General features: G+C 43.9%; 1 protein-coding gene across 1 annotated transcript in view; it reads right to left on the minus strand.

Moving 5' to 3' along the window:
* Window positions 1–13108, minus strand: part of Fig4 (FIG4 phosphoinositide 5-phosphatase) — a 115093-nt gene that overhangs the window by 74252 nt on the left and 27733 nt on the right. Inside the window, exons 4-10 of the mRNA XM_038340597.2 lie at window positions 12868–13024; window positions 10441–10491; window positions 8810–8958; window positions 4797–4925; window positions 1600–1700; window positions 751–913; window positions 276–373 (exon numbers count right to left, since the gene is read on the minus strand). Of these exons, the coding sequence (XP_038196525.1) occupies window positions 276–373; window positions 751–913; window positions 1600–1700; window positions 4797–4925; window positions 8810–8958; window positions 10441–10491; window positions 12868–13024 (848 nt within the window). The remainder of the gene's footprint in view (window positions 1–275; window positions 374–750; window positions 914–1599; window positions 1701–4796; window positions 4926–8809; window positions 8959–10440; window positions 10492–12867; window positions 13025–13108) is intronic.

The raw sequence follows: 13108 nt of genomic DNA on the forward strand, positions 1-13108 counted from the left end.
TGGGTTTTTACTAATTGTGCTACACTGGTAGACCAGATCACCCTCTTCCCTTAAGGGAGATCAATTATTGGTTCCCAGGGCAAGTCCAGAAGAAGCCACATGGGATGTGAGGTTAAAGAACATTAGCACAAACACAGCAAGCTGGTGCAGCGGACACCTCTCCATCCCTCCCCCATCTCTGTCCTCCCCTCTTTCTCTGGGGAAGGCAAAGTGCAGCTGGCTAATGTCTTTGTCTGAGGAAAGGTGGCCCAGTCTATGTGACAAGCACATCATACCTTCACTAAATTCAAGATGATGATGGGGGAGCCAAACCTCTGGAGCATCTGGTCAAAGTGAAGAGCAGCCACGTGTGCAAAGGGGTCCGCCTGGTCCACTGAGAACAAGAAAGGTAGATAAATACCCGAATGGCACCATGAAATGGAAATGAAAGAAGTGTAGGGTTTTCAAAAACACGGAAAAGAAATACAGTTCAACTAACCTAGCACCTTCAAATATCCTCAAGGAGCTCACTAGACATTAATCCAGCAAGTACTTATTAAATCTGAAAGACTGTCATTTCTGAAGCAAAATAACATGCAACCCACTAATGGTTTAAATTAAGGCTGAATTCACGACAGAAAGCTAACTCCTCCATACGATCTTGCTCAAAAGACCAAAATCTCCCCCAACCCAAGTACTTATTAAGTGACAACGATCATCATCTTGAATGACAGCAGACAAGAGTCACTCCCAGCAGGCCGGCTTACGCACGTGTAATGGGTGGTTTAGGCATCATAGTTGAGATGTCCTGGGACCAGTATAAGGGAACCGAGCCTCTAACTTGTACATAGGAAGAATAGCTGCCTGCAGTAAAAGACATCACCGAAGCATCGCAGACGAGCTGCTCAGTCTCCACTTCGTTTGCAACATCACCCTGGAGGAAGGAGCAACCAAAGATAGCTTATGCTCTCAGAATGTTTAAATGAGAAACATTCAAAATCGCAATGAAATTATAACTCCTATTCTCCATGCATCTTAAAAGAGGTAGGCCACACACCATCAATATTCAGAGTATACACCGGGAAAAGCAGATTAAAACATGATAAAGAAAAAACAATTAACAATAGCAGAGAATAGACTGGAAAATAAATCGAATTAGTTACTCAACAAAAACATCAAATATCGTTTTGGCCAGTATAAATGGTAGGATGGCGGAGAAAAGAAAAACAATTATGTAAAATTATTCAGGAGATTAAAAAACACACAAGGATCTAAGAAAATATAATTTGGATGACCAAAAAGAGGTGCGCATGCACACACACTAACAAAATGCATAAGGATGATAGAGAGTTAATTTGTTAGAAGTCCACAGCTTTATTACTCTCAGCAAAGCCAATGGGAAAGGTTAGACCATCACAGCAGTGTGGTTTGTCGTCTCTGATGGGAAAGGTTAGACCATCACAGCAGTGTGGTTTGTCGTCTCTGATGGGAAAGGTTAGACCATCACAGCAGTGTGGTTTGTCGTCTCTGATGGGAAAGGTTAGACCATCACAGCAGTGTGGTTTGTCGTCTCTGATGGGAAAGGTTAGACCATCACAGCAGTGCGGTTTGTTATCTCACCTCACAGTTCGCACCTCTCTTGAGAAAACGAGTCCCAGCAAACTTACTGGACCTTCTGGCTATGAGAGTCACATACACAGGTCGTCCGTAGATCAATAGCTCTTAGAAACCAAGTTAAAGCTCAGCACTTGTGGTTGGCACCGAAAGCTACAAGAATCATTATCCCTTCTGCATTTAATACATCCTGTCCAATCTGTTAAGACACTCAGAGCTCCACCAGGAATGAAATAGCAGGGCACCCAATGGTTCCTCAGATCTGTCTGGGTTTGATGGCAACACGCCCATGAGCTCACGTGGTGATTTCTCTGGCTTTTCAGGAAAATACTCAGGTTTCCTGTATTATGTCTCTCCTTGTAACCAAGTAATACTGTAAGAAGTACAGCCAGCCCTTCCTCACTCATTAACATCCACGCCTCTCCCAAGGGCCTGTGCCATTTACAGCTAAGTGTACATTAGGAAAAAGCTGTTGATACCGAGGAGAGTGACATAATACTGCGAAAGCAACCCAAAGCCCAACACTCAATGTCACCATGGACTGTTTCATCAACCTACAGCATCTTGTCTAAGTCATTTAACTTTCTGAGTTACAATCTCATCTACAGACAAATGAATAGAAACGTAGCTAAGGTTGAGCAACTGTAGTCCAAAAAATAATAAAAATGCCTTGAAATCAGAAGATTTTAGTGCCATTATGACCCCAAATTATAAAATTCTATACCTGACCTTGTGTTATGGGCCAATCAAAACAGAGGCATTCTAAAAATATCGCATAAATATCTTCAGTCCCAGTGTTCAAGATGGATATGGAACATAAATGAACTTGAGTCCATGCTCAGGTTATCTAAGATTTAGGCGAATACTCCAAAATCTAAAACATTCAAACTCTGAAACACTTCTGAAGGAAAGCATTCTGGCTAAGAGAATCACCAGCCTGTACAGCTGCTGGGTAGCTGGGAGGATGAGCTGGGGTACATGCTGTAGAATTTCTGGTGTCTGGCCTGTAGTAAATGCTTACTAGGCAGCAATTACTCCTATACTCCACGGACTTCCAGAATTCATTAGATGACTGATCACCAACAGCCCGGGCTCATCATTTAAACTAATGAGCTTTAAAATGATAATCTAATAATGCTGTTTACTATTTTAAAAACACACATTTATTATAATTATCGTATGTCAGGCCCTGGGCTAGTCTTGCAAATAGAAGCCAGACTGGAACTACACTTCAGAAACAGTCTTTAGACACCGTAGTGCATTCTCTTTGGTATCTTTGTGGTGAAGCATTCACATTCTTCTCAGAAGACTGGAGTTTTGGGAAGACACAAAATTGATTCAGGACCTAATTTTGCCAGGTGCTTAAGTGATCATAAGGTTCTCCCCCAGCTCCGTTTCAAAGTCCTTGTGTCTGCCATGCCCAGCCTCTCCTATCCCCAGTCAGCACAGAAAAAGCAGCACTGTGGCTCTTCAAGGCTGTGCCCCTCTGCTGCCACCCCAGACACTCCAGAGAGTGTAAGACGGTACAACCATGGCCCCATCACCCACTCGATGGCCTCAAAAGCCATTCCTTTAACGATCTTACTGTAGATTTCTAAAAGGCCAACAGAATTCACAAATGCCCTCTGTTGTCTCAAAAGGTAGCAAGAGAAGCCAACCACTGCTGGATAACTTGTCCTGCCCTCCTCCTCCTCACAACACAAAGGCAGGATCAACTCCATCCATCACATTCCTTCCCAAGGCAGGGCTCCACCTCATCAGGCCCCAACCACTACTGCAGTCTTTTCTTGTACACATCCCTCATCCCATTTCTACTTCATGCAGCTGGACAATGGCTGTCAACTCAAGCTTCAGGGGCTACTTTATACATGTCACCTTCCTGAACTAACCTTTCAAGAACTCCAAGTCCTTAGCCTGACAAAAGCAATCTGGTGAGCCATAACTGACCACTGAGGCAATCTGAGGCCCACACTTACCTTGCCCGTGTCATCTGTGGTAGTTTGGAAGAAAATGGCCCCCATAGGAGTGGGACTATTAGAAGATGTGGCTTTGTTGGAGTAGGTGTGGCCTGGTTGGAGGAAGTGTATCACTGTGGGGGTGGACTTGGAGGTCTTCTATGCTCAAACTACACCTAATGAGACAGTTTACTTCCTGTTGTCTGCAGGTCAAGATGTAGAATTCTCAGCTCCTTGTCCAGTACTGTGTCTGCCTGCATGACCCCAGTCCTGCCATGATGACAATGGACCAAACCTCTGAAACTGTAAGTCACCCCAATCAAATTTTCTCCTTTATAAAGAGTTGCTGTGGTCACAGTCTCTTCACAGCCACAGGAACTCCAGCTAAGACACATCCCATCTCCCTGAAGTTGTACATACACATGACAAGAAAACAGCTATCTTTTCCAGGTCTCGTGGTGCTTGTCCAACCTGTGACCTCTCTCTGCTCTCACTGCTAGGGCCTGAATGATGTTTATGCTTTGGTCAAGGTCTGTTTTCACGAGCCTGCCATGTTCCTGCCACCTACTGGGCACTCCATTCCTTCTCCCAGGCATGCACAATCCTCGTTGGCTATAGTAAGCACATGGCTCTTTTGTCTTTGGTATTTATAGTATTTCTGTGCTCCTAAAAGGTCAGAGAGTCTGCACTCTTCATTGCATTTCTACTTACATGGCTAAGTTCTCCTGTAGGAACATTGTATTGGCTAGTTTTATGTCAACTTGACACAGGCTGGAGTCCTTTGAGAGAGGGGAACCTTGATTGAAAAATGCCTTGATAAGACTAGGCTTCAGGAAAGCCTGCCAGGTATTTTCCGAACTGGTGATTGATGGGGAGGGCCCAGTCCATTGTGAGTGGGACTGCCCTTGGGCTGGTGGTCCTGGGTTCTATAAGAAAGCGGGCTGAGGAAGCCACAAAGGTCAAGGCAGCAAGCAGCAACTCTCCATGCCTCCGCATCAGCACCTGCCTTCAGATTCCTGTGCACTTGAGTTCCTGTCCTGACTTCCTTCCATGATGAGCCGATGTAGAAGCATAAGCCAGATAAACCCTTTTCTCCCTAAGTCTGGTCATGGGTTTCTGTGCTATCACAGCAGTAGTAACCCTAACTAGGGCAGGTACAGAGTGATGATTGCAATCTTACAGTGTATACCTTTCTATACACTGACATGACATAATACCTGCATCTTTAAGTGTTTATGAAAAGGATACTTGATTGCCCACAGAACCCATGAATAATATACAGCAGCCAGTCACGATGCACAGTGCTTTTGATTATATCCAGAAGTTCACCGTTCCACACATACTTCATGTAAGGCTCACTGGAGATCCCAAACACGCCTGAAAAACAAGTTAGCAACAGAAAGATAAAGACATTGACTGACATCAGCACATTTTAACTTCTGTTTTTAATGTCAGAATACAAGCCTGGACACACCGCCACTTTCTAGGGCAATCCAATGACAGTCAGCACTCTGGGCACTGTGCTGTTTCCTTTGAAGCCAAACAAGAAGTGAGATTTCTAATTTACCAAAGTTTTTAACTCAAAAGAAAATGAGAACCAACTACACATGCAGGATTTAGGGTAAGGGGTGCACTGTGCACATAATGGGCTTAGGGTAAGGGTGCACTGTGCACATAATGGGCTTAGGGTGGGTGCACTGTGCACATGAAGGGCTTAAGGTAAAGGGGTACACTGTGCATGTGACAGGCTTAGGGTAAGGGGTGCACTGTGCACATGACAGGCTTAGGATAAGGGGTGCCCTGTGCACATGACAGGATTAGGATAAGGGGTGCCCTGTGAGCATGACAGGCTTAGGGTAAGGGGTGCACTGTGCACATGATGGGCTTAGGGTAAGGGGTGCACTGTGCATGTGACAGGCTTAGGGTAAGGGGTACACTGTGCACATGACAGGCTTAGGATAAGGGGGTGCACTGTTCATACTTCCTGTGTGGCATTAGTTATTACATCAAGACTTTTTCATGTGTCACCAAACATTCTCATATCAAGATGAATTTATTATTAAATAGCGATGAGTGTCACAGAACATATATAGAGTGAAAAATAAGAAATAAGCATATTTATATGAGTGGATTAAATCCTCTAGGTGCTGGCAGTCAGGCAACCTTATCTTCCTCCCTTCAAAGTGTCGTCTAGGTATTTATTTACGTTGAATACATTCCAATTTAATTTATAAACACTAGGGGCTCAGCAGTTAAAAGCACTTGCAAAGGACCCAGGTTTGATTCCTGGCACCCACATGGTAGTTCACAATGATCTGTAACTCCAGTTTCAGGAGATCTAACGTCCTCTTCTGACCCCCATGGACAGCAAGCACACACATGGCGCAAAGACATACCACATACAAACATGGAACAGTCAAATCTAGATGTTCTCTGCCGTTTCAGTGCATCATATAAGAGACTGTGCATGGGCTCAGATGTAGCTCACTGGTAGCATGCTTGCCTTGCATATGTGAGGCCCCGGGTTCAATCCCCAATACAACACAAACCAGGTGTGATAATACATTTCTGGCCCATGCCTCTAATTTCAGTTTGGGGGAAGAGGGAAATGGGAGGGGGAAATCAAGATCATCCTCAGCTCTACAAGTTTGAGGCCAGCCTGGGATACAGGAGACCCTGCAAGAGAGATTAGAACATGCCCAAAGGTTGGCGTACAGTGTTGTATCAGACAGTCTCCCACTCTGCCACTTTAAACCAGTGACTTAGTATTGAAACGGCTAAGGTGACGCCATCTTGTTGTGACTTTGTTTAGTGTCTTTCTAGGCCCTCCCAGCCTTCCACACCTGCCAGTCATATACGCACCTTGGCAATGCTTCTGGGACTGTCCATGCCCTGACCATAGTGCAGATGTATCAGCCAGAATAAGTGATTCGTGTGCAGAATAAAACGTAAGACTAAAGAACTAAGCGGAAGCACAATGGGTGAGTGGTGTCTGGAAAACACTGCTAGCCCTGCAGGACAGGTGTTGCTCTGCCCCCGCAGGTACTGGTTCAGCTGGGCTTTTTGTCTTTGAAGGTGCTATATCCCGAGCTCCGGCACCAAAGGACTTTTCAGAGGCACAATCCCTCTCTTGGTCACCTTCTAACAAAACGACTTAAATACTTGTAGTTGGCTAATGAGTGTGTTTGCCAAGAACTAACTCATGTGGGACAGGGCAGTCTCTCCACAGCCTGTAAACAGGAAATGCTCCCGCTCATCTCAGAGATGTTTGGGCTGAAGAGCTCATCTGAATCTTTAATGCACTTCCTGGTACACCAGAGAGGTTGTGGAGATTTGGCAATTTTACTCTTCTACCGTCTTCTACCCGCACTCCCCATTTCCCACCAGTTTCCCCAGATGAATAATTGTGAACCTCAGGAAAGACATCTGAATCCTAACTGCCAGCACTTGGTAATACGTTACACCAACGACAAGGAGACACAGAAGTAGACGGAATCGAGGGCACTAATCTGATGACTTGAGCCATGGGGATTATTGTGGCTCCTGCACACGACCCAGTATAATCACGGGTTCTTACAGGTGAAAAGGGAAGCGGCCACGGGAGCCCTGGGTGAGTCAATGTGTGAAGAACAATTCACCAGTCACTGCTGGCTTCCAGACGGAACGTCACCAGTGAGCAACAGGGAACAATCCCTAGGCGACCAAAGGACAAGAATTGGTTTCTCTTCAAGAAAAGAATATAGCTTCTGGTGGCATATTTGTCTCCTTAAGTCCTGCTCTGGACTTTCTCCTGGGAGACGGTGTGTGATGTGTGCGCTGTGACATCACCTAGCAGTGGTCTACAGCAGCAACAAGGAGGCAACATCTCTTCAGTCACAGCCACCCAGAACTGCTCGAGACACGCAAAAGTCACGTCAGAGGCCTACTCCAGAACCCAGAGCATACATTCAAATCCAGATATGGTGGCACAGGGGGCAAATTCAGCAACACTTTTGGCTTTATTAAATACTCACTAGCTGCCTGACCTCTACAGGTACCCCATAATTTGAGTCACAGTTCATGTGTCTAAAGCACGGACCTGCTTGGCCTTGGTGCAAGTGATAATCAGGTAACTCTAATCAGAGTGCAATGCCGGAGTAACATGCAGCTAAAAACAGGCCAGGCATGAACAGAGTCCGTGGGGAAGCACAGCCCCCTCCCATGCGTCCCTCAAGGACAAACTTCTGTCTACTGTACAGTGGGTTCTGCCTCTACCCCTGCATCAACATCATGACCACTTAAGATGCATGAAGCAAGGAACTCAGAGCCACCACTGGCTTACAATGTTTCCACGGCTGTCCTTCAGCTACGGTATCTTAACTTCACCCTTACCACGTTTCCACGGCTGTCCTTCAGCTAAGGTATCTTAATTTCACCCTTACCACGTTTCCACGGCTGTCCTTCTTCAGCTAAGGTATCTTAACTTCACCCTTCTTTAACTTTACCCTTGAAAGGATTCTGCCATAGCATTTCCAACAGCAAGCTGTTTGCTTTGCTAGCTCTAGACCAAACCCAAAACTCTGGCAATAAAGGTGCTGACAGAGGGGCAAGCAGGCATGGGGTGCTTGACTTAGTCAGGTCTCCAGGGGCTTCCCAGGCTAGTCCTACTGTGGTCTAGCAGTAGCCTGATGGTGCCAGGCAAGAAGCCGGACCTCTGAGAGACTGCTATAGACTGATACAGTCTGTTCAAGCTGAGGCCAGTCACAGTATCAGTGGCCTCTGGACACTGACCATTTGATATTAGATGTTCATCTCTAGACCTCAGTTTCCTACTTTGTCTTTATTTCTGCACAACTGGCCTGTACCTACCCAGCAGAGGTTTAGAATATCGTATGTCAATGTTCAGCACATAACAGGCAACCCATGGTAACTTTTGCCCCAATCTTGACTCATAAATTGACTAATCTCTATAAAGGAAAATAAGATAGTGTACACTCTACAGTATTGAAAGAGTAACTCTCCATAAAACTTCACCAAAAGACTAGATCTAATTGTAAAAAGTATATGAATAATTTCTAGAAACCGATAACATATAATTTCTGCCTGGTCTATAAATAAAATCACATGGTGATTAAGGATGGCTATAAAAAAGAATTGGTCAAGTTTGTGTCTCCTAACAACCCATGTAAGGATAGAGACCACCAAGGGATAAGGCCAAGACAAGTGAGAGAACTTAATGAGATGCCACATTAGCATGTATTAGGTATGCAGGAACCACCTACCGCTGCCACCCTGGGTAGTTAACCCTTCATCTTCAAAGATGTCAAAGCTCTCCTGGCGTGTCTTGGAGGTTTCAGACTTTAGCATCTCCAGGGGCATTCGCAAGACGGTGAGATTATACTGAAGGGAGTGGGACAAATCATAGCTGTAACTGAGAAGAGGTTCAGATGTAAGAACTTACAGAAGCAAAAGTGTTTCACAATCCTAGCTCCCAAGAGGAATTGCACTCTGAGCCAAATAACTTCGCACCTGTTATTTTACTTGGAAGCAATGCTGTTAAATGAGCACTTGAAAGCACGATCGGAAATGAAATAAAACCTCACAGCCCGACTTATGTGTCTGCGCTAGAAATACACAGCTATGCTGAGGGTCATGGTACAACATGCATCTTTTTTTTCTTCTTCAAAGTCTGATATCTCATACCAGGTTGAACTTTCTTATGTCCACAAATGTGGTTCTATTGATGGTACAGTGAAGTACAGGATTGTCATGAATAATGCAGGACTCTCTCAACCATAGTTTACACATGAGCAAAAACAACTACAAACAGGACTAGAGAGGTGGTTCAGCGGCTAACAGCACTGGCTGTTTTTCCAGAAATCTTGAGTTCAATCCTTAGCAACTATGTAGTGGCTCACAACCATCTGTAATGAGATCTGGTGCCCTCGTCTGGCCTGCAGGGATACATGCAGTAGCTTTACATTATTTTTATTACATTAATTTTATTTACATTATTATATATTTGTGTTTATTTTATAAATAGTTGACTATTAACAACTAAAGACAAATCTTTAAAAACACAAAGCACCGGCTTGTGCACACCACTGATGTGCACAGAGGCTGCTGGCCCTTGCTCCTGCAGACTCAGGTCCTGATTGGTGAATGTCCCAGCTCCAGCCCGACTAGGGTCCTGGTTGGTGGGTACCCTCACTCCAGCCTGACTCGGGTCCTGATTGGTGAATGCTATTTTGCAGTCTATTTTTCCGTCTGGACAGAACAGCAGACAGAATCCTCCTTCTATCACAATACCCAATTCAGCCCAGCCTATGTATCGGTCACAGCTTAACACTTTGTCATAATGGTCTACTATTTGCTTATTTGATTATCAGCTTGGTTTGTCTACCTAACTATGTTAAACAGATCTCCACAAATATCTCTATACCAAAGGAGATTTCTATTTTCTCTATCAAAACATATCCTTGGGATATATTTTCACATCTGCTTAACGCTACATTCATTCCACCAAAACTATTAATTCATCAGTATTGCAATACTTTTACCTATTTCTAATTAATTTTTACTTAATTTTGCAAGATCACTAACTGAAACTGAACTATGGCGCTGTTACAACTCTACATTAGAACTAATACAATTTCATAATTTAAAATTCCAAAATATTATTTCTTTAAATTATATTAATCTCTCCCTGAAATGAAGGTAATTTTTATAGTGACAATAAATACCTTTAAAGTTATCCACTTAAATTCTCAAGAATCAAGTTTTTAAAAGGAAGAAATTCCTGAAGTTTAATGACTTTATATGAAATAATCTGGCTATTGGTTGCATTCCAATTCTTGCTCTATATCTAATAAATTACAGTGACGAATAGAAGTACAATTAGGCTCAAACTTACCTAAAGTAAAAATTGCTAGATAGATCCACATTTTGAAATATCCTTAGGTACCTTTAAAAAAAAAGTAAAGCACATCATAAACATGAACTATTATTTTTCATGGCTCAGCATGCAGTCAGGGTATCCTTGCATTAGCAGGCGTGCTCACTGGGCGGAGGAATCCCAGCCATCCCTGGCACGGGTATGCATCTGTCGACCATCGCTGGGAGACCCTTGGCTTACTCTGCTCCTCTGTATGTAGTGACTGCTCTCAGATGGGCAGGGCATAGACTGGGGGCAGGGCAGGATTAAGACTGTCTTTTTCAGTGAGTTTTAGAAATTCTCAGAGGATAGAGACAAGGCAGGAACACAATTTAACAAAACGTTGTGGGTCACCACAACTTTAAGTTGGAAAGTATTTAATGTGAAAATGGACAAGAATACAAAAGTGGGTGTGCAAGCACACAGAGGGCGGGTGGCAGATGCACGCAGAGGCCGGGCGGTGGGTGCACGCGGAGGCGGGGTGGTGGGTGCCCCTCTGTAGCGCTTCTTGACCTTGTTCTGTGAGATGTGGACTCTCACCCACCCTGAACCTGGAGCTTGTTTTTTCAGCTAGCATGGCTGCCGGAGGGTCCCAGGGATGCTCCTGTCTCCTCGGATTCCAGCCCTGGGGTTCGAGCAGCCAGTAGCCACACCTGGATTTCTATGTGGGTGCGCCCTCGCGCTTGTGCAGTATGCACTGCGCCATCTCCCCAACACTAATGCCCCTGTTTAATGTGAAGCAATGGGTAACACAGACACCTTAGCAGCTTTGCTGGAAATGCTATGACCATGCAGGAATACTCAGACAAATCCATATTGTGGGACCTTTTGCAAGAACCTTAAAAAATGTGCAAGCCACCAAAGAAAAACTAGAGGACCTGCAGCTGGGCCGTGGTGGTGCACACCTTTGATCCCAGCACTTGGGAGGTAGAGGCAGGTGGAGCTTTGTGAGTTCAAGGCCAGCTTGGTCTACAGGGCGAGTTCCAGAACAGCTAGGGCTGTTAGAAACCCTGTCTTGAAAAACAGAAAGAAAAAGGAAAAGTAAGAAAGAAGGGAAGGAAGGAAAAGGAAAGGAAAAAAAAAGAAAAGAAAACTTTTGTACATTTCAGAACCAACATGACAGGTACAGCCTGTGAATTTCAATTAGAATCTCGAAGACGTGAGTGTGCATGCACACATGTACAAAACTAACTATAAAGGACTTTATTGGGACATTTTTAGGAAGCATATGAAATACAAACTATGGTAACAAATTAATATTAAATTTAAGGTCTCTTGATACAGATAGTTGTGAGAAATGCTTGGGACCAGAAGTGTTTCATACTTTGGCATTTCTGGAATATACGTGTAAACACAGTGAAGTAACCTTGGGAATGGGACTCAAGTCTAAACACAGAATTTGGTTGTGTTTCAGTGTTTCACATACACCCTAAGGTTTTGTTCGGTGGCCAGTGTATCTGTGCTCTGACTGTGACGTGCCATCACAAGTGGCTGTGGTTTTCCCATGGTGGCATCACATTGGTGTTCAAGACAGAGTCAGATTCCAGGTTTGCACATTTCTCAACAACTGAGAAAAATAGAGTTTGCTTGTGTATTGAGGAGCGGGGAGGAATGTATCTAAGCAGAGGAAACTAATGGTGAATTTAGAAGAAGGGCAAATTGGTGTCCAGTGACTGTTTTTATTCCGATTTTCTGTAGATCTAAACTCTCTTAGAGGTTTGGTAAAATTACTGGAGTCTTGTGAATGTGAGGTGAATTATTATCAAATTAATAGATTTCAAGTTAGAAGGGCTCAGCTGTCACGTTATAAAAATTAAAAGCTATCTTTAAGATTGGTAGTAGTTTAGAATTTAGTTATGCTCTGTCATGTTTAATATAGGGATATAATAATCTTAAAATGAAATTATCTTACGATTAATACTGTATGGGTGGAGACATTATCCACAATAATTATTATTCACAATATGTCTACATACCACACAGTCTACACTGTTAGAAAAGACTTAGCTGGGCGGTGGTGGCTCACACCTTTAATCCCAGCACTTGGTAGGCAGAGGCAGGTGGAGCTCTGTGAGTTTGAGGCCAGCCTGGTCTACAAGAGCTAGTTCCAGGACAGGTTCCAAAGCTACAGAGAAACCTTATCTGAAAAAGACAAAAAAGAAAGAAAGAAAGAGGAAGAAAGGTTGAGAGAGAGGGAGGGAGGGAGGGAAGAAGGGAGGGAGGGACGGAGGGAGGGATGGAGGGAGGGAGGGATGGATGGAGGGACGGAGGGAGGGAAGGAAGAGAACTTTGCAGCCCAGAACAGGAACTGGAATGTTGACCCACCATTTATGTTTCTATTAAACATCTGTATTTCCTTGTCCTGTTGTCAGAAACACAGAGTAAGTTGTCAGCGCCAGTGCATACCTAGCTTCATCGGGGTGAGTAATCCGAACGGAGTCATTGGGGATATAGATCATATTTGTATCTTCAATCTTATAGATTGCATGGCCTCCAATATCCGCCATTTTCCTTCGCTTAGTTATTAACACAATATAGTAGCCTTCTAAAAACCTGACGAAACCTGTGCAGTAATAAATACGATGTCAGATAAAGTTAGTAATATAGATGATTTTAGATACATATTGACCAAAGATTTTACACATTT

Source organism: Arvicola amphibius, chromosome 8 (assembly GCF_903992535.2).
Source record: "Arvicola amphibius chromosome 8, mArvAmp1.2, whole genome shotgun sequence".
NCBI lineage: Eukaryota > Metazoa > Chordata > Mammalia > Rodentia > Cricetidae > Arvicola > Arvicola amphibius.